Source organism: Mauremys mutica, chromosome 3 (genome assembly GCF_020497125.1).
Source record: "Mauremys mutica isolate MM-2020 ecotype Southern chromosome 3, ASM2049712v1, whole genome shotgun sequence".
In the NCBI taxonomy this organism is placed as follows: Eukaryota; Metazoa; Chordata; order Testudines; family Geoemydidae; genus Mauremys; species Mauremys mutica.
The window spans coordinates 86,438,639-86,458,997 of NC_059074.1; the positions used below are offsets into that span (position 1 = coordinate 86,438,639).

The 20,359-nt window shown below is 45.8% G+C and overlaps 1 protein-coding gene across 2 annotated transcripts in view; it reads right to left on the reverse strand.

Moving 5' to 3' along the window:
* Positions 1 to 20,359, reverse strand: part of LAMA4 (laminin subunit alpha 4) — a 139,002-nt gene that overhangs the window by 16,743 nt on the left and 101,900 nt on the right. For both annotated transcript variants that reach the window (XM_045010233.1, XM_045010234.1), the window contains 6 exons: positions 17,848 to 18,019; positions 8,888 to 9,019; positions 7,769 to 7,911; positions 4,738 to 4,876; positions 2,160 to 2,297; positions 597 to 730 (listed from right to left, as the gene is read on the reverse strand). In XM_045010233.1, the coding sequence (XP_044866168.1) occupies positions 597 to 730; positions 2,160 to 2,297; positions 4,738 to 4,876; positions 7,769 to 7,911; positions 8,888 to 9,019; positions 17,848 to 18,019 (858 nt within the window). The remainder of the gene's footprint in view (positions 1 to 596; positions 731 to 2,159; positions 2,298 to 4,737; positions 4,877 to 7,768; positions 7,912 to 8,887; positions 9,020 to 17,847; positions 18,020 to 20,359) is intronic.

Below are 20,359 nucleotides of genomic sequence, written 5' to 3' on the forward strand. Positions count from 1 at the left end.
GAAGACTTTTGGATAATTTGGCTTTCAAATTACAAAATATTTTTTTTGACTTGAAGTACAATGATGAAATAAAACCTTCAAGGAAAATGTTTCAAGATTTATAAAAAGTGGATGTGTTGACTCACTCACTGCTGCCGTCAGGAATCTAGTATGTTTTTGTCAATGCTAAAAATATTAACGTGTTTCCCCATATAGCCATATAATGACTTTTTTGAGTAAAGATACCTTGGTTAATTTAAGTTTTTACTTTGTTTTAACTAGGCAAAGCAATCAGCCCTTCTGAAGAATTAATCACGTTCGTTTTTTTACAGGTGAGTACAAAAAAAGTCAATACAAAAATTTACAAGAATATTTTTTTCAAAATGGTAGTGAAAAGACCCTTCTATCTCCAGGCCATGATTCAGCCATTTGGATTTGGGCTTGTGTTTTTTAACTAAAGAAGTGATAATCTCTTGAAATAGGGCATGCTGTGAGAAAAGCTCCTAAAGCAGGGGCTTTAAAATCTCTGCTTTGCAAAAATAACATTAAAAGACATTATAAAGAGCTACATATCATATACTATATGGGGTAGAATCAAAGATATTGATCAGCTGTACCTTTCTTGTGAGACAGAGGTAATGATAAAATGGGTTTTGCCATCATTGTAGCGTGTCTCTTTTGACTGAACTTCAGTTCCCATAGCATTTAAAACCACAGCCCCATCATTCATAGAAACGGAGAACATATCTGGCTGAAACACACAGAAAAACTTGTTTCAGGAGCAGGTATAATACAGTAAGCTTTAAAAGTCATGTGAGTTTTCCTGTAATATTTATTTTCCCCTTTTGCTTGTCAGATATGTGTATTATTGCCATTTCCCCTTGGGTTTTAATTGTGTGCAGAGCAGGGCAGGTGAGAAGTGAGATTTCTTTTTATATTAATGTTGTCCTTTAAACCACAATGCTCTGAGGTCTGGTACCTGATTATTTCCCCCTTATCTATGGTACAGGCTCCATCAGTTCAGCAATTTATGGTGTTTACGTTCAATTTGTGATTCTGGGTTTCTCTTTTACAGTACTATGGAATAGCTGATACTTCAGGCTAGCCACTGTGGTCAGCCCAGCATATTTATGTTCCTTTCCCCCCAATCAGACTGCAAATATGAACTTTGCTTAAACCCGTTTCTTAATTCACAATTGTCTAGAGATATAATTTACTCTAGGAGTGAGGCATTTGGGACTGCAGCCCCAAACAACAGGGATAATGTATCTGTTCCACTGAAACAGGCATCCATACTCTTTGTTTTTAAGGATCATACAGTCTGATCTTGGGAGAAGCTAAGTATCTGAACTCCTATTGGAGAAGAGGATACTTGGCATCTCACAAGATTAGGGTCTTAATCCTTCGGGCCAAAATCAGCAGTGATGGGTAAGAAAGTGTTGGCTAGCCTGGTTGACTGCAGGGGACTCTTTCTTAGAACTACTTATGCTCACTTATCCACTTGTAGGCGAGTTTAAGCCCCATGCTTCCTTCCATTGCGCACTGCAGAGGGGAGCAATTAGAGCAGCTCGGCTGCTCATGGCTGCAAGAGGCCTTTCCAGCACTGCTCCTTCTCACCACACAGGCATCCAACGGTGGGGGATGGGATAGGGGAGTCTACACCAGCTGGGGATGAAGCCAACTTTTTGGCCAATTTGTGTCACCCGAGGAGGGGTCAGACTGTTGCCCCACCAATTTAAACTCAAGGAGTTCTCTACTTCAGCTTCCTTTCCATGTGTATTTCCCTGGGAAGGGAATATTGCCATTATTATTACTATTATTTATATTGTGGTAGGACCTAGGTGCTCAAATCAGGATTGCAGCCCTATTGTGCTAGATGTAGCACAAACACAGAATGAGACACAAGCTTCATTTGTACTATACACACTGTGTTGAGTACAGTTATATGCATAGGGTCAAATCCTGTAATCTTTAGTTAGACAAAAATCCCTTTGATGTCACTGGGTTTTGCCCAAATAAAGACTGAAGGATTTGGTCGACTGGGTGTAGAATATGAAAATTAGCCCACCAACAGGTATTTCTAAATTGTGGATTATTTTTTGTTTTTAAGAAATGAAGCAGGAAATGATCATGAAATTCTCCATAGTGCCAGTACATTTGAAAAAAAAAAGCATACTCACTCCTTCAGCATAATGGAATAGCAGCCCATTGGGCTGCAAAGTTCGGAAGTTGAAGCCGCCTTCAAACTCATCAAAGAGTGACATTTTTTGGCTGGAGGAAATGTAGCTTTCTCCATTGAAATATGCGCTGCGGGACATCTACATGCCAAGTCAACAAAGTCACAATGCTATAGGAAGTATTTTTAACAATAATAAACAATAGTAATAGAAGCCTCCCTTTTTCTTCAGATTCAGCTGGACCAATTTTCATATGAAAAATTCAGACTTGTCCCCTAGGTTTAAACTGATCTAAATGGAGTGGTATGTTGTGAAAACATTAAGAAAGTAAGGACATAAGAGCAGCCATACTGGGTCAGACCAATGGTCCATCTAGCCCAGTATCCTGTCTTCCAACAGTAGCCAATGCCAGGTGATTCAGAGAGAATGAACAGAACAGGCAATCATTAGGTAATCCATCCCCTGTCATCCACTCCTGGCTTCTGGCAGCCAGAGACTAGGGACACTCAGAGCTTGGGGTTGCATCCCGGACCACCTTGGCTAATAGCCATTGAAGGACCTATCCTCCATGAACTTAGCTAATTTTTTTGAACCCCATTATAGTTTTGCCTTTCACAACATCCCCTGGCCACAAGTTACACAAGTTGACTGTGCGTTGTTTGAAGAAGTACTTCCTTTTTATTTGTTTTAAACCTGCTGCCTGTTAAGTTCATGGTGTGAAATCAACCCCGTCTGTTGTTTGAAAGAGTAAATAAAACTTCCTTATTCACTTTCTCTATGCCATTCATTATTCTATAGACCTTTATCATATCGTCCCTTAGTCATCTCTTTTCCAAGCTGAAAAGTCCGTCTTTTTAATCTCTCTTCATACAGAAGCTGTTCCGTATCTTAGTCATTTTTGTTGCCCTCGTCTGTAACTTTTCCAATTCTAATATATCTTTTTTGAGATGGAGCAACAAGAACTGCATACAGTATTCCAGGTGTGGCCATTCCATGGATTTATATAGAATCATTATGATATTTACTGTCTTAGTATCTATCCTTTCCTATTGGTTCCGAACAGTCTCTTAGATTTTTAACTATGTAAGTCAAATTGTTCTCTATTTCTTCAGAGACTAAGGGCCTCATTCAAAGCCAGTTGAACTCAGGGGAAGTGAAGGTCATCCTGAATGAATCCCTGAACAAACACAGGGATTTCCCCCCTTGACTACATTCCCTGGCCCATAAGGACTCTGTATCAATGTTTCTCAGTGAAAATATGAAAATAAATATTGACAAGAGTATGTAACAAAGCTATAGGTTCCCCCTGCTTAAGGTGATATCCACCCTAATTCTGTAATGAGTTCCACAAACACAGATTTCTGCTCCAGCACAAAGTCCTACTGATTTCAGTGGGGCTCTGCATTGGTGCAGATGTCCACTTGCTGAATCAAGGCCATGTAAATTATCTAGATATACCAGGTTTCTATTATATTGACCAGAATGATGCAAGATGAAGGGTCATTTGTACCAATGCCATCCAATTAAGTTTGATGGGGTTGTAGTTGTATTGGTGAAAGCAAGGGGAGAACTGACCCAGAGGTTCCAAGGACAATTTTTTCTTTTTTGGAGTTTTCATGTGGACCCCTGAATGGTTTTCTGGACAGAAAATGCTTTGACATTTTTGTCTGATCTGATTGGTTCTAATCAGGGGCGGCTCTAGACATTTCGCCGCCCCAAGCACAGCGGCATCCCACGGGGGGCGCTCTGCCGGTTGCCAGTCCCGTGGTTCCGGTGGACCTCCTGCAGGCATGCCTGTGGAGGGTCCGCTGGTCCTGCGGCTCCACCGAAGCCACGGGACCAGCGGACCCTCCGCAGGCATGCCGCCGAGGGCAGCCTGCCTGCCGCCCTCCCGGCGACCGGCAGAGCGCCCCCCGCGGCATGCCGCCCCAAGCACACGCTTGGCGTGCTGGGACCTGGAGCTGACCCTGGTTCTAATGCACAAGTTGAAATGACTGCCATGTTGCATCATACATTCCAAACTTGGTTGCCACTCTGCTTACTGAAACAATCCAACAATAAGAAGAAAAGCCACAGAGAGGGAGAGCCTCTTTATCCACAATGCCCTTTGATTTTTTTCCATGAACAGGATCAGCCTAGAAATATTTGCCCATCTGTCAATACTCCTGGGGAAGTAGTACCATAGATGGGTTAGCATTCTGTTGTTCTTTTTCACATTTGCCTTCTGTACTCCTCTGCTATCAAGTACTCCCTTTCTAAGAATATTCTCTTTACTTCACGAAACAAAAATGGAGTAAAGAGGAACTATCTGCCCTCAGAATACAGCACATTACATATTACAGACTGAATCCTGACTTCACAACTTTTGAAATATCAGAGAAAACATGACTATTTTGTACTGCAATTCAGCATAAAAGTTGGGAATCATTTCAGTATGCAATTAAAAAATCAAAATCAATGAGTTAAATATAGTTCCTGGGTTGCAGATTTTTCCTTCCCATTATTTGGAATTAATGTCAAGTTGACGGTCAGATCCACAGCCAAGAGTTTGCCATGGCCCCATGCCTGGTGCAATACTTACAAGTGACTCTTCTGGACAGCCATAACTGATTCCCAGAGTTCCTGGCTCCTCTAGCAAGTTGAAATCCTTCTTTTGAAACTGGAAGCCCTTCATGCAGCCCTTAAAGCCAGTATTTACTGTGAGGTGTGGGCTAAGATTGCTGGAAAACAATGTCAAACAGACTGCAATTAGCTAACCCTAATCCTCACAAAAGTACTTTTCCCCTTTAGTACGAAGCATTCAGAAAACTTGAAAAACACAAACCTCTTGCCCCAGTCAATCCCAATCCGAGCTCTTTATGTATAGCAAATATTTCCCCATGTTTTATATCCTGAAAGGTCAAAATACATCAACACGTATAAATGTTAAGGAGGGAAATTGGTGAGTATGCTGAAGAAATCATGTGGAGAAATCTTGAGAAGTTTAAAGTAACAACTGAAATTAAAGGATGTGGTATGATTTCTATTTTTAAGAAAGAAAAAATACGAGTTTTGATTTTTACCTTATGAACAAATCTATGAAAGTTTTGTTTCAGTTTTTCCTCTATGAACTGCCCCAATAGGCAATTCCATTTTCCTCTCAGGAAACAGACAGGACTCAACTGGCAAAACAAATAATACTAACAGAGGTAATGGATTTGGGACCAAATTCTGATCTCACTTACACCCATGAGTCTTTAATTAAATGGTTTCAAGGTGGTAAATGAGAGCAGAATATAGCCTTCAGGAATCCTTTTCATGTCAGGTTTGAGATTGCTGGCACAGCAATCTGGACTGACTACTCTTTCTCACACATATTTTTCTGTTGTGCTCATCATAATAGTATCTGAGCACCTAATATCATTGAATGTATCCTCATAACACCCTTTGGAGGTAGAAAAGTATTATCATCCCCATTTGACAGATAGGTAACTGAGGCACAAAAAAAAGGTGAGGTGACTTGCTGAAAGTCCCATAGAAAGTTTGTGGTGGAGCCAAGAAATGAAACAGGATCTCTTTAGTCCCAGGCCAGTGCCTTAATCACCTTACCATTGTTCCTCTCTTTATTTGTGGATAAAGGCAGAACTTCAGTTGGTATTTGCATAATGATGTTAGAAGATACTCAGTTACTGGCACATAATGGTGCTATTTCAGAATTACCTCCATCAACTTCCACCAGGTAAACTAAAGACTGACTGTGCTAATAAACCTCAAATGATATGGAGGTTCAGCCTAGCTCAAATCTGGATGATTATCAGAAATTATTTGTACTTTCTAAATAATAAGCACAAAGTACCTGATCTAATCTCCACTGAAGTCAGGGGAAAACTCCCATTGTCTTCTGTGGGAGTTGGATCACGTCCTAATAAATAGGTTAAGGGGCTGACCCTTACTCATGTGAGTAGTCCCTTTGATTTGTTACTTCAAATAGCTACTTGTCTAATTAAATATCCCTAGCTGAAAAAAGAATGGTGTGAGAATAAAATATATGAAATTGATTCCAAATGCATTCATTTGAAGACAAGATAACTGACAGAGGAAAAGGCTACTGGAATGAGTGAAAATATACTTACTTGGAAAAAAATCAAATTACTTCCCTAAGTCTGTTAGCTAGTTGCATAGTAACAAATTCAGTAAAATGTAAACCTCCCCAGGAAAATCAAGTAGATGTCAATGGAAGATAAAGATTGAATTCAGATATTGGCTAGGATGGTTGGCTAATATTTTGCAGGAACATAGGAATTTCCATACCAATCAGAGCAGTGTTCTATCTAGTCTGCTATCCTGCCTCTGACAGTGGCTAGTAGTGAAAGGTGTCAGAATCCCCATAGTGGAAAATTATGGAGTTACCTGCCTACAGAGAGTTTCTTCCTACAGAACAGCTCTCTGTTCTGTGATTGGTTTATTCCTTGAATTATGATGGTTTATATTTATTGGGCCAGATTCTCAGCTGATGTAAATCAGTGTAGCTCAACTGACTTCAATGGAGCTACACCAATTTACACCACCTCAGAATCTGGTCCATTGTATTTTTATCTTATATAATGTAACTGTGGATGTTTTCATTCTCTGTATAAATATCTAATTTTTAGGACTGTCAATTAATCACAGTTAACTCAAGTGATTAACTCAAAACAAATTTACTGGATTAAAAAAATTAGTCGTGATTAATCACAATTTTAATCACACTGTTAAACTATAACAGAATACAAATTTAAATTTATGATAAATATTTGTGGAAGTTTTTCTACATTTCAATTATATTGATTTCAATTACAACACAGTATTCAAAGTGTACCATACTTTATGCATCTAACCAAATCTTCCTTCTGCTGCTGAAATAGGAGCAGAGTGTGTTCATGGTCCTACTCTGGCTCATTTTAGGAAGTAGGACCTGTACTCCCTAATGGAACTATGCTTGGCCTTTGTCCAATGGCTTCCAGGGAAAGAGGAGGCTCCCTGGGATCTCCCCTCACACCTTTGCACATCGATACAAGGACAGCTACATTTGAGCCCACAGATAAATAGAGACTGATTTGAACTAAGGTTTATAGTGGAAAAAATCCCTTTATCTGAAAATATGATTGACAGTGAGATATGATATCTGTGTTCATAAGCAAAAGGCATTTTGCTCAAAGAAGAAGGCTTGTTGAAAAGAAGGAGGGTTAGCTTTTCGTATGTGTGTGTGTGTATATATATATATATATATATATATATATATATTATATATATATATATATATTATATATATATATATATATATATATATATATATATTTGTTTTCATACACTCTTTAAACATTTATTTTTGTCCCAACTGTACTGCAGTTTCTGTTATCCTCTGCTGAGACTCTTCTGGATCACATGACTAATTTCAGCCAGCAGCAGAGCGCCAGCCATCTTGAATCAATGTACAAATACTAAGTACTTTATACCTAGAGCTCTGAGGAAAATTAAAATGGAGCCTTAGAAGCTGTTTTTCATGAAGGAGCAAAGGTGGTAAAACACACCTTCTTGCAAACCATTGTGCAACAATCAGATGAGTACTGATGGAACCTGGGCTGTCAACAAACCTGGACTTCAAGATCTCAGAAGGAGCTCCTCCTATGTAGATATCAGTGAATGGCATTGATTTCTTTTCATTTTCCACACTTTTTATATGTCGTCTGTCCACTACCAAGATCATCTTCTTAGAATTGTGATATATAACAGAAATCTGAAAAGAGAAATGAACAGTTCAACTCCAAATATCCAAGAAGATTGTCTTTTAGAAGTTATCATGCTGGGTAATAAAAGGGAGTCTGTAATTATTGTCCATTGTATTTTTAAAATTTAACAATTATTCTAATTAGTCAAAAAGAGGCTTGTGAATCAATGGGGAGCTGACAAGAATGACTAGTAGTGAGCTCATTTCAATATAATGATTTTTCTAATGGCCAAAAACAAACCAAATCCTTCTTTCATTTGCTTGTAAAAAATTATCACGGGCCAAATTCTATACTGGTGTAAATGGAGCACTTCCGTTGACTTGAGTAGAGAATTTAGATATATGTCTTTAAATCTGCTTTTATTGTTGAAACTTAGGGCTTAGTTCTGCTGACACACAAGTTAAATACCACTGTAACTCCACTGATATCAGTAATCAGACTCCTAATTTGCATCACGTAACTGAGAGAAGAATCATGCCCTTATAGTTCAGATTTATTACTGTCATTGTCACAGCTATGATGGCTTGAAGCAAATTCTCTGGTACCCCTAATGCAGGTAGACTGTCAGTTTTTGAGTTGCTGAACTGCCTAAATAAGTGTCTATAGTTCCAACATCAATTCTGAATTTCATTTGAGTAATTCCTTTTTTACCGAAATGGGAGTTCAACACTTTGTAATACAATAGCTGCTAAAAACTGATTGAGTTAAAATAGTGACACACATATTTGTGGTTGTAGAGAACAATATTTATGAAGTGCTTTCCTCTGGATATATAGTTTTATTCTGACTTTTAATACTTTTTAGTATTAGTATCTTTTTTCTGCCCACTGTTCCTTGCCAATTCATAGCAAAACGGACACATTTGGTATTATATAAAATCTGACCCATTTTTGGTTCTTTAATTATAAGAGGAGCAACCTAGCATTATGCTTTATTATTCTTGGTGTGGCTAGCTAAATAAAAATACTTTCACATCAGTTTCACCTCATGGAATTTTGCATCGTTTATCTGAGCCTTCTTCATTGAATCTTCAAGAAGCACAGGGGTAGTGCTGAAGCCAAAGTCATAGCGCAGATACAGGAATCCATTCTGCATCACTAGACTGAAAAACATACTCTGTACAAAACAAACAGCATTAAAGGAAAGTATATAGACATCATTCTTATGCAAGCAATATAGAGATGGATATATTAGATTATTAGAGATGGTTGAACTATTCATTATGAACAATTTATTCACTGAAAACGGCCTTTTACTTTTTTGCAAAATTATAATAATTTTCCTGGATTTTTTTATTCATAAATTGTTTGATAAATAGTATTGATTTGGAATTTTGGTGAACTACTGTTTGAAACATACTTATTCAGTATCCCGAATTAGGTTTTCAGGCTGTGTCATTGGTCACCTATGCCACATGCTATGGATTCTATTCTATGGCTGGATAACCAAAACGTTATAGTGACAAGGTGGGTGAGGTAATATCTTTTACTGGACCAACTTCTGTTGGAGAGAGAGACAAGCTTTCGAGCTTATACAGAGTAACTTGAAAGCTTGTTTCTCTCACCAACAGAAGTTGATCCAGTAAAAGATATTACCTCACTCACCCTTTCTCCCTAATGTCCTGGGATCAACACAGTGACACCAACATTGAATACAAAAAGAACGGTTACTCACCTGTAGTAACTGTTGTTCTTCGAGATGTGTTGCTCCAATCCATTCCAGTTAGGTGTGCGCGCCGCGCGTGCACGGCTTCTCCAGAACTTTTTCCCTAGCAACCCCGGCGGGCCGGCTGGCGCCCCCTGGAGTGGCGCCGCCATGGCGCTAAATATATACCCCAGCCGGCCCGTCCGCTCCTCAGTTCCTTCTTGCCGGCTACTCCGACAGTGGGGAAGGAGGGCGGGTCTGGAATGGATTGGAGCAACACATCTCGAAGAACAACAGTTACTACAGGTGAGTAACCGTTCTTTCTTCTTCGAGTGATTGCTCCAATGCATTCCAGTTAGGTGATTCCCAAGCCTTACCTAGGCGGTGGGGTCGGAGTGAGACGTGGCGGAATGCAATACCGCAGAGCCGAAGGCTGCATCGTCTCTAGACTGCTGCACCAACGTGTAGTGGGAGGCGAAGGTGTGGACCGAAGACCAGGTGGCCGCTCTGCAGATGTCCTGGATGGGGACATGGCTCAGGAAGGCGGCTGACGAGGCGTGCGCCCTCGTAGAATGAGCGGTGAGACGGCATGGTGTCACGTGAGCCAGCTCGTAGCATGACCTGATGCATTGAGTCACCCAGGAGGAAATGCGCTGGGTAGAGACCGGCTCGCCTTTCATGCGATCAGCGACTGCGATGAAGAGTTGGGTGGAACGCCGAAAGGACCTTGTCCGGTCGATGTAAAACGCCAGCGCCCGACGGACGTCGAGAGTGTGGAGCTGTTGCTCTCGGGGCGAAGCATGGGGCTTCGGGAAGAAGACCGGGAGAAAGACGTCCTGATTAAGGTGGAAGGCCGAGACCACCTTTGGTAGGAAGGCCGGGTGAGGACGAAGCTGCACCTTATCAGCGTGAAAGACGGTGTAGGGGGGGCCCACCGTCAACGCTCGGAGCTCCGAGACTCTCCTTGCCGATGTTATGGCAACCAGGAAGGCCGTTTTATAGGAGAGGTAGAGGAGAGAACACGTGGCCATAGGCTCGAATGGTGGACACATGAGCCTGGCCAGGACGAGGTTCAAGTCCCAGGTCGGGGCAGGGCGACGTACAGGCGGGTACAAGCGGTCGAGGCCCTTCAGGAAGCGGGAGACCATCGGATTGGAAAAGATGGTTCGACCCTCGACCGACGGACGAAAGGCGGACAGCGATGCGAGGTGGACCCGCAAGGAGGAAACCGCCAGACCCTGTTCCTTAAGGTACCATAGGTAATCTAGGATGGTAGGGACAGGTACCACGAATGGGTTGAGCCCTTGCTGGTCACACCAGAGCGCGAACCTCTTCCATTTTGCCATGTAGGTGGTACGAGTGGAAGGCTTTCTGCTTTCAAGCAGGACTTGCTGCACCGCCGCCGAACAGCCCCTCTCTGCGTGGGTCAACCACGCAGGTACCAGGCTGTAAGATGGAGGGACTGCAGGTTCGGATGGTGGAGTTTGCCGAAGTCCTGCGTGATGAGGTCCGGCCACAATGGGAGGGTGATGGGCTCCCGAACGGAGAGCTCGAGCAGCAGGGTGTACCAATGCTGCCTCGGCCAGGCTGGAGCCACGAGTATCATGGTGGCTCGATCCCTCCGAAGCTTCTGGAGCACTCTGTGCACGAGTGGAAACGGAGGGAAGGCATAGAGGAGGTGAGTCTGCCACGGATACAGGAAAGCGTCCGACAGAGAGCCCGGCGAGTGCCCCCGGAACGAGCAGAACTGGAGACACTTCCTGTTCGCCTTGGAGGCGAAGAGGTCGACCCGGGGAAACCCCCACCTCTGGAAGATCGTGTGAGCAACGTCGGGACGGAGGGACCACTCGTGGGAGAGAAACGACCTGCTGAGATGGTCGGCCAGCGTGTTCTGCACTCCCGGAAGAAAGGACGCTTCCAGGTGAATGGAGTGGGCCACACAGAATTCCCACAGGAGGATCGCTTCCCTGCAGAGGGGTGACGAGCGGGCTCCGCCCTGCTTGTTCACGTAGAACATTGCTGTTGTGTTGTCCGTGAATACTGTCACACAGCGGCCTTGCAGCTTGGTCCGAAAGGTGTGACATGCAAAACGGATTGCTCGGAGCTCGCGGACATTGATGTGGAGTGTGAGCTCGCTTGCTGACCAGAGGCCTTGAGTGTGGAGGTCTCCCAGGTGAGCCCCCCATCCGAGCGCAGAGGCGTCCGTGGTCAACGTTGCCGATGGCCGAGGAGGGTGGAACGGGACTCCGGCGCACACGACCTCCGGGTCGAGCCACCAGCGGAGGGAGTCGAGAGCCGTCCTGTTGACCGTGACCACCATGTCGATGGCGTCGCGAAGCGGGCGGTACACCGTCGCGAGCCAGGACTGAAACGGACGAAGGTGAAGTCGTGCGTACGCGGTGATGTATGTACACGATGCCATGTGGCCCAGGAGGCGGAGGCATGACCGCACCGTCGTAGTCGGGAAATTGACGAGGTCTCGGATGATGGAGACCATCGTCTGGTGTCGAGCGCGAGGGAGACAGGCTCTGGCCATCGTGGAGTCGAGGACCGCCCCAATGAATTCGACTCGCTGCGTCGGAATCAAAGTTGACTTCTCGGTGTTGACAAGAAGACCGAGGCGCCGAAAGAGAGCCAGGACCTCTATTATCTGACTCTCCACGAGCTGCCTGGACAGACCGCGAATCAGCCAGTCGTCCAGGTACGGGTACACGTGTATCTGGTTCCGTCTCAGTGCTGCGGCGACGACCGCCATGCATTTGGTGAATACTCTGGGGGCGGTTGAAAGGCCGAATGGCAACACGGCGAATTGGTAGTGGGCGTCGTTGGCCACAAACCGAAGGTAGCGCCGATGAGGGGGTAGATAGCGACATGGAAGTAGGCATCCTTCATGTCGAGGGCCGCAAACCAGTCTCCCGGATCCAGGGAGGGAATGATGGTCCCCAAGGTGACCATGCGGAACTTGGGCTTGAGTAGGTATCTGTTCAGCCCGCGAAGGTCCAGGATAGGACGTAGCCCGCCTTTTGCCTTGGGGATGAGGAAATACCTGGAGTAAAATCCCCTGCCCCGCCTGGAGGGAGGCACCTCCTCTATGGCACCCACGCTCAACAGAGTCTGGACCTCTTGTAGGAGGACTTGCTCGTGAGAGGGGTCCCTGAAGAGGGACAGGGAAGGTGGGTGGGAAGGAGGGGGCGAAACAAACTGAAGACGGTATCCCGAGTGGACCGTGCTGAGCACCCAGCTGTCCGACGTTACTCGGGACCACTCCAAGAAAAAACGGGAGAGGCGGTTGTGAAATAAACAAGGAGGATCCGTAGGGGAGAGTGATGTGCAGCCCTCGTGCGTCCCATCAAAAGGGTTGCTTCGCCGCCTGTGGGGCTTTGGAAGCGGCCTGGCCCCGGTTTCGGCGGTTGCCCGACGGGCGACGGCGATTTTGGGCCGGTCGCCGAGCCGGGTAGGGTCGGTACCGCGACTGATAGCGGGAGGGCTGCGGGCGGAAAGGTCTACGCTGCGTAACCGGCGTATGCATCCCGAGTGTCCGGATCGCCACCCGGCCGTCCTTGAGCGACTGGATCCGCGAATCCGTCTTCTCCGAAAACAACCCCTTGGTGTCAAAGGGCAAATCCTGGAGAGTAAACTGGACTTCTGGAGGCAGGGTGGAAGATTGGAGCCAGGCGATGCGCCGCATCGTGACCCCTGTTGCTAAGGTCCGTGCCCCTGAGTCCGCCGCGTCGAGGCCGGCTGTAATGGAGGAGCGAGAGGACCGCCTCCCTTCCTCCAACATTGTGGTGAAGTCCTGGCGGGATGTTGACGGCAGGAGGTCAGTGAACTTGGCCAGGGACGTGAGTATGTCGAACACGTATCTGGCCAGGAGGACCTGTTGGTTACCGATCCTCATCTGCAGGCCCCCTGCAGAATAGACCTTTCGGCCGAGAAGGTCCATCCGTCGTGCCTCTTTCGCCTTTGGGGCAGCGGCCGGCTGGCCGTTACGCTCCCTATCGTTAACGGACTGTACCACCAGGGAGTCCGGAGTTGGATGCACGTACAAGTACTCATAGCCCGAGGGAGGGACTGAGTACTTCCTTTCCACTCCCCTGGCTGTGGGAGGCACGGAAGCGGGCGTTTGCCAAATGGTGGTGGCGTTCCGTTGGACCGTGCGCACAAAAGGTAACGCAACCCGGAGTGGCACGTCTGACCCCACCACGTTTGTGATGGGGTCCTCGTCCTCTTTTACCTCCTCTATAGGGAGGTCCATAGCCGTCGCCACACGGCGGAGTAAGTCTTGATGCGCCTTCGCATCAACGGGGGGCGGCTCCCTTGATGCCGCGCCGGCCACTGCCTCATCGGGAGAGGATGAGGAGGATAACTCCTGAACGACCTCAGCCGAAGAGGGGTCCACTGCGTGGTGGGCTGGGGGTTCGGAGGGGCACTCTGGCACCACCGGAACGGCTGGCGGTGGGGATGGCGGTGGTCGAGATATCGACGCCTCTGGGACTCTGCGGTGGGCCCCTGGAGGCCTCGGCGGAGCAGGCATAGCGTCCGACTCATATTGTGCCCATGGGACCCAAAAACCCCACTGCTGGGCCCCGCTAGGCTGGGCTGGTGGCGTTGGAGGCGGGAGCCCATAGGCTTCTGCGCCGGAGGCGACCGACTCAGGGCGGGAAGGCCAGGGAGGTGCCAAAGAGGGTCCAGGGCACACCGCCGGGGGATGCTCTTCCCCTCGGCGCTGGGAAGGCGACCTCGCTCGACGGTCTTCACGGTGCCGGGAGCTCGACCGGTGCCGGGAGCTCGACCGGTGCCGGGAGCTGCGCCGGTGCCGGGGGCTGGTCCGGTGCCGGGAGCTCGACCGGGAGTAAGATCTCCGATGCCGAGACCGACCATGGTCACCGCGGTGCCGGGAGCTCGACCGGTGTCGGGAGCTCGACCGAGAGTGCGAACTGCGACGCCTGGAGCGTCCGCGGGAGTCGCGGTGCCGGGAACGGTGCCGGGACTGAGACCGGCGGTGCCTAGCTGGTGGCGACCTCGATCTGGTGCGACGTCGGGAGTGCGACCGGTACCGCGAAACGGAGCGGTACCGGGACTTCGACCGACGAGGAGACTGCGATCGGTGCCGCGATGGGGTGCGGTGCCGGGAACGCGATCGGCGGGACGGCAAGCTGTCGACGGTGCGGGAGCGAGACCGGGACCGTGACCGACGTCCACGCCTTGAGTCCATGGAGGGTGGCCGGACCATTGCCGCCGGTTTTCCTCTGGAGACGACAGCCCGCGCCGGCGGTGCCGGGGGCCGGAGGCCTGGAGCCTCTATGAGCTGTATCAGCTCTCGCGCAGAGGCGAACGTCTCCGGCGTCGACGGCCGCCGAGGCTCGACCACGGACGGCACCGGGGAGCGAGGCGGCGCCGGACTCGACGGCCCTTGCGGCGCCGGAGTCACAGGTGCAATGCACTGTTTGTGCAGAGGCACCACAGGGGCTGCAGGCTGCGGAGTCGCCTTGGTGGAGTCCTGCACGCGCGCCTGAGCCAAAGCCTTCGCCAGTCTTTGTTTCCTGGTGGGCGAGAGCGAGCGGTGCCGAGTCTTCGCAGCCGCTTTCTTCGCCGGCGGTGCCGCAGTCGGTGCCGGCGGTGTGTCCTGCACGGGAGGAGGCCGCGGAGGCGGCGCGGGCGGTGCCGGTGGTTGGAGGGACTCCTCCATGAGGATCTGTTTTAAGCGGCTATCTCGATCCTTGCGGGTCCGCGGCTTGAATTTCAAACAGATCTGGCACTTGTCAGTTCGGTGCCCTTCGCCTAAGCAGCGGAGACACGCGTCGTGCGGGTCTCCTACGGGCATCGGTTTCTGGCACCCCGTGCAGGGCTTAAAGCCCGGCGCTTTGGGCATGAGCCCGCACCGGCTAAGGCAAAAAAAGGGGGAACCCCCCCTTTTTTAGCCTATCTAACTAACACTAACTATGCTAACTTAACAACTATAACTAACTATGCTAACTATGTACAACAATGAACTAGAGAAAGCTAGGGACGTGAAGAGCTATCAAGCACTCCACAGTTCCAACTGCCGTCACGGGCGGTAAGAAGGAACTGAGGAGCGGACGGGCCGGCTGGGGTATATATTTAGCGCCATGGCGGCGCCACTCCAGGGGGCGCCAGCCGGCCCTCCGGGGTTGCTAGGGAAAATGTTCCGGAGAAGCCGTGCACGCGCGGCGCGCACACCTAACTGGAATGCATTGGAGCAATCACTCGAAGAAGAACTTTGGAAGCAGAGCAGCACTCAGAGAAATCATTAAGGTAGTAAATTTTTCAGGGGAAAAAATGGGGAGCACTTAAGGGAAGGAGAAACAGCAGGACACAGGAGGACTAGGAAATCAAGTCATCCTTGATTTCAAGTTCTGTGGCATAGAATTAGATTGATAAACCATATATAAATGTAAGGGAGTACAGTGGACCAATTTACAGTAGTTGGGGATCTGGCCAGATGCTTATTTTTATATTTTTCTAACATTAAGAACATTAAACCTTAAAAAACACTACAAAAGGAAACAGCTAAACTTGTAAATAAAGTAAAAAGAATTACTTATTTTTGCATATTTATGAGTTGTCCACATAGAACACAACAGTGGTAGCTGGTTTTGTACAATCCAACCAAAAGTGTCCATTACGACTATAGTTTCTATCACAGAGTACACAATTACAAAGTATATACAGTACAATTCAGACACAATTTTGGGAATTTCTGCTCAGAAGAAACCAATTACTGGTCTACTACAGAAGAGTTTTTGTGTAGCAACTGCTGCTTAAAGCAGAGCTGAGGTTACTGGTGGTGTTCAGATGCTGTAGAGCAATCTGCACTGCAGAAATCTCCTCTCTAAGTATCCCTGACGGCAAACACTGCCAATTAAGCGTTTTAATTAGAATGGAATTAATTCATTGCAGTGAAGTCTGTGCACATACTGTATCAACATACATTTTTACACCCTTCTGAGCCAATATTGGCACACAGGGTGGAATCTTCCATTTCTTTCTGTCATTTGCTGCTGCTTGCAACTGTTCTATCATGTTGAAATAACCTGTTTTACCCTCCCTGCTAAGAGTTCTTCTTAGGGTTTCTCTTGGTGCCCTTGTTTCCTCACACTGTCTGGTTTCCACTTGACGGCTTCGTGGGAGTCTGTGTGTTGGCATCCGGAATACATGTCCCAAATAGGTCCAGCACTTCCTTCTGATTCTAGTGGAAACGAGTTGCTGGTTGGTGATTTCTCAGACCTCTTCATTGGTGACAAAGTCTTTCCAACCAATACCCAGAATCTTTTGTAGGCACTTATTTTGTAAAGGCACTTTTCTAACTAACATTTTGGTAGATCTCCAGCTTTCACAGCCATATATTAGCTCTGAAATGTTGTTTGAATTAAAATGCATTTATTTTGTTCTGGTGCTGTGTTTCTTTGATTTCCATATGATGTTGGGTTTAGTAAATGCTGTGGATGCCTTTCTATCCTTGATGTCACGTCTTTCTTGAGGTCTCTGTTAGCCATTATGGTTCTGTTCAGGCAGGTGAACTGTTCTACTTTCTTGATATTTTAGTGCCATATCTACACAATAAATTATTTTCTTTTGCTTTACTAAATTATTTTAACCCAGACTGGGCTTGCAAGTTTGAGGAAGAGGTGCCTCAATACATAAGTCTGAGTTTATATTCAAAATATTGTAAAGCTTGAAGATGTTTGGATGTGGGTTTTTTTGTTCAGGCCATTATAGAGGTAGGGGACAATCTTAAACTTCTGAAAATTTGGGGGTGCTTGGTTCCACCATTTTGGTTTCCAATAGTCTCTAATTCCAAGTTACAACAGTAACTAACTGTACTGGTTCAATGAAAGATATTACCCCACCCACCTTGCCTATTGCACTGTATAATAGAGTTCAGCCATCTATCTACCAGGAGACAAATGTATAGAACTTCATGTCAACTACTATATAGTAACATCTGATAGCACAGACAGTGCATTCACGTTTAAATAAAAGTAAAAATACTGGTGCCTGATTATCTTCTCATTTTAAGCAGTTTCATTTTACTGTAACACCACTGAAGTGCTCATTATGCCACTGTGGAAGCAGAATTAGGGCCAGTGAGAGTAAATCAGAGAACACAAGGGGCTTTATACCAAGTACTTCAGGTTCCTCATGATATGTGTGCAGAAGGGAACTTTCTCTTCTAAAATGAAATATAAATCATCCACATTTGGGGTATTGCATAGTAACTGTGCAGAACAGGCAGAAGAGAAACAGGGGACAGTGTGAGAACAGAATTTTATACTCACTCCATTAACCATCAGGAGAATAACCCCATTGTCTGTTGGTGTTCGAACTTCTATGTCAAAACGAGTCACCTGGCTGAACTTTCCTCTTCTCTCAATGTTCCTCACCAAACCATAGCCAGAGCCATCAAAGAAATAGCTCACAGCTCGGCTCTGAGTGAAGGCCAGCTTATTTCTAGCATGGAAAAGAACACAGACGCAAGCAAGAATTAGAGACCACCTCAGAGCATTCTTAGTATTATGACCCTGCACTGAAGATCCAGGGAGTTGTTAACATTTGGGTGTCAGAGTTTACAACACTTTCTTGGAATAGTCATCTTGAACTTTTATTTATCCCTGGGAGGGACGAAGACTTTAGGCTTCTTACTTTTTTTTTTTACACTGCTGTCAGAATTTTCCCTGAAAAATTATTTAGGGCTTTGATAGTCTCCCTTCTCATAAGGTCATGTGTTGGTTTTGTGGTACAGAGTCATAGATATGTAGGCATGGAAGGGACATTGAGAGGTCATCTTACCCAGCCCCTGCACTGTTACAGGACCCAAATAAATCTTGACTATCCCTGAAAAATGTTTGTGTAATCTCTTCTTAAAAATTTCCAGGGATGAGAATTCCACAACCTTCCTTGGAAACCTATTCCAAAGCTTAACTATCTTTGTAGTTAGGAAGTTTTTCCTAATATCTAACCTAAAACATCCTTGCTGCAGATTAAGCCAATTACTACTTGTCCTGCCTTCAGTGGACCTGAAGAACAATTGATCACTGTCCTCTTTATAACAGCCCTTCTCATGGGTGTTCTGGGGATCCATCCCTCAGTTTTCTTTTCTCAAGACTAAACATGCCCAGTTTTTTATAGTTATATATCGGAAACTGGAAAGTTTGGAGGCTCATTATTGGACAGGTGTCAGGGCCACAAACCTTCCTGATTATAGGCGGAGGTATTCTTTTTAAGGGTTATCCAACTCCCGTAGAATTCAATGGGAATCCAACATGTACTTTACTTCCAGTCATTGGGTACCGAAGCCAATTTAAAGGACAGGTTACAAACCTTAGTTAATAGTTCCGCAACTTCACATTTGAGTTCTTCCAGAACTCTTGGGTGAATGCCATCTGGTCCCGGTGACTTGTTAATGTTGAGTTTATCAATTAATTCCAAAACCTCCTCTAGTGACACTTCAATCTGTGACAATTCCTCAGATTTGTCACCTACAAAAGCCAGCTCAGGTTTGGGAATCTCCCTAACATCCTCAGCCGTGAAGACTGAAGCAAAGAATCCATTTAGTTTCTCCGCAATGACTTTATCGTCTTTAAGCGCTCCTTTTGTATTTTGGTCGTCAAGGGGCCCCACTGGTTGTTTAGCAAGCTTCCTGCTTCTGATGTACTTTAAAAACATTTTGTTATTACCTTTGGAGTTTTTGGCTAGCCGTTCTTCAAACTCCTCTTTGGCTTTTCTTATTACACTCTTGCACTTAAGTTGGCAGTGTTTGTGCTCCTTTCTATTTGCCTCACTAGCATTTGACTTCCACTTTTTAAAGGAAGTCTTTTTATCTCTCACTGCTTCGTTTACATGGTTGTTAAGCCCCGGTGGCTCTTTTTTTTAGTTCTTTTACTGTTTTTCTTAATTTGGGGTATACATTGAAGTTGGGCCTCTATTATTGTGTCTTTAAAAAGGGCCCATGCAACTTGCAGGGATTTCACTTTAGTCACTGTACCTTTTAACTTTTGTCTAACTAACCCCCTCATTTTTGTATAGTTCCCCCTTTTGAAATTAAATGCCACAGTGTTGGGCAGTTGAGGTGTTCTTCCCACCACAGGGATGTTGAATGCTATTGTATTATGGTCACTATTTCCAAGCGGTCCTGCTATAGTTACCTCTTGGACCAGGTCCTGCACTCCACTCAGGATTAAATCTAGAGTTGCCTCTCCCCTTGTGGGTTCCCGTACCAGCTGCTCCATGAAGCAGTCATTTAAAGTATCGAGAAATTTTATCTCTGCATTTCGTCCTGAAGTGAAATGTTCCCAGTCAATATGGGGATAATTGAAATCCCCTACTATTACTGGGTTCTTAATTTTGATAGCCTCTCTAATTTCCCTTAGCATTTCATCATCACTATTACTGTCCTGGTCAGGTGGTCGATAATAGATCCCTAATGTTATATTTTTACTAGAGCATGAAATTTCTATCCATAGAGATTCTATGGAACATGTGGATTCGCTTAAGATTTTTACTTCATTTGAATCTACACTTTCTTTCACATATAGTGCCACTCCTCCCCCTGCACGACCTGTTCTGTCCTTCCGATATATTTTGTACCCTGGAATGATTGTGTCCCATTGATTGCTCTCAGTCCACCAGGTTTCTGTGATGCCTATTATATCAATATCCTCCTTTATCACAAGGCACTCTAGTTCACCCATCTTATTATTTAGACTTCTGGCATTTGTGTACAAGCACTTTAAAAACTTGTCCCTGTTTATTAGCCTGCCTTTTTCTGATGTGCCAGATTCTTTTTTATGT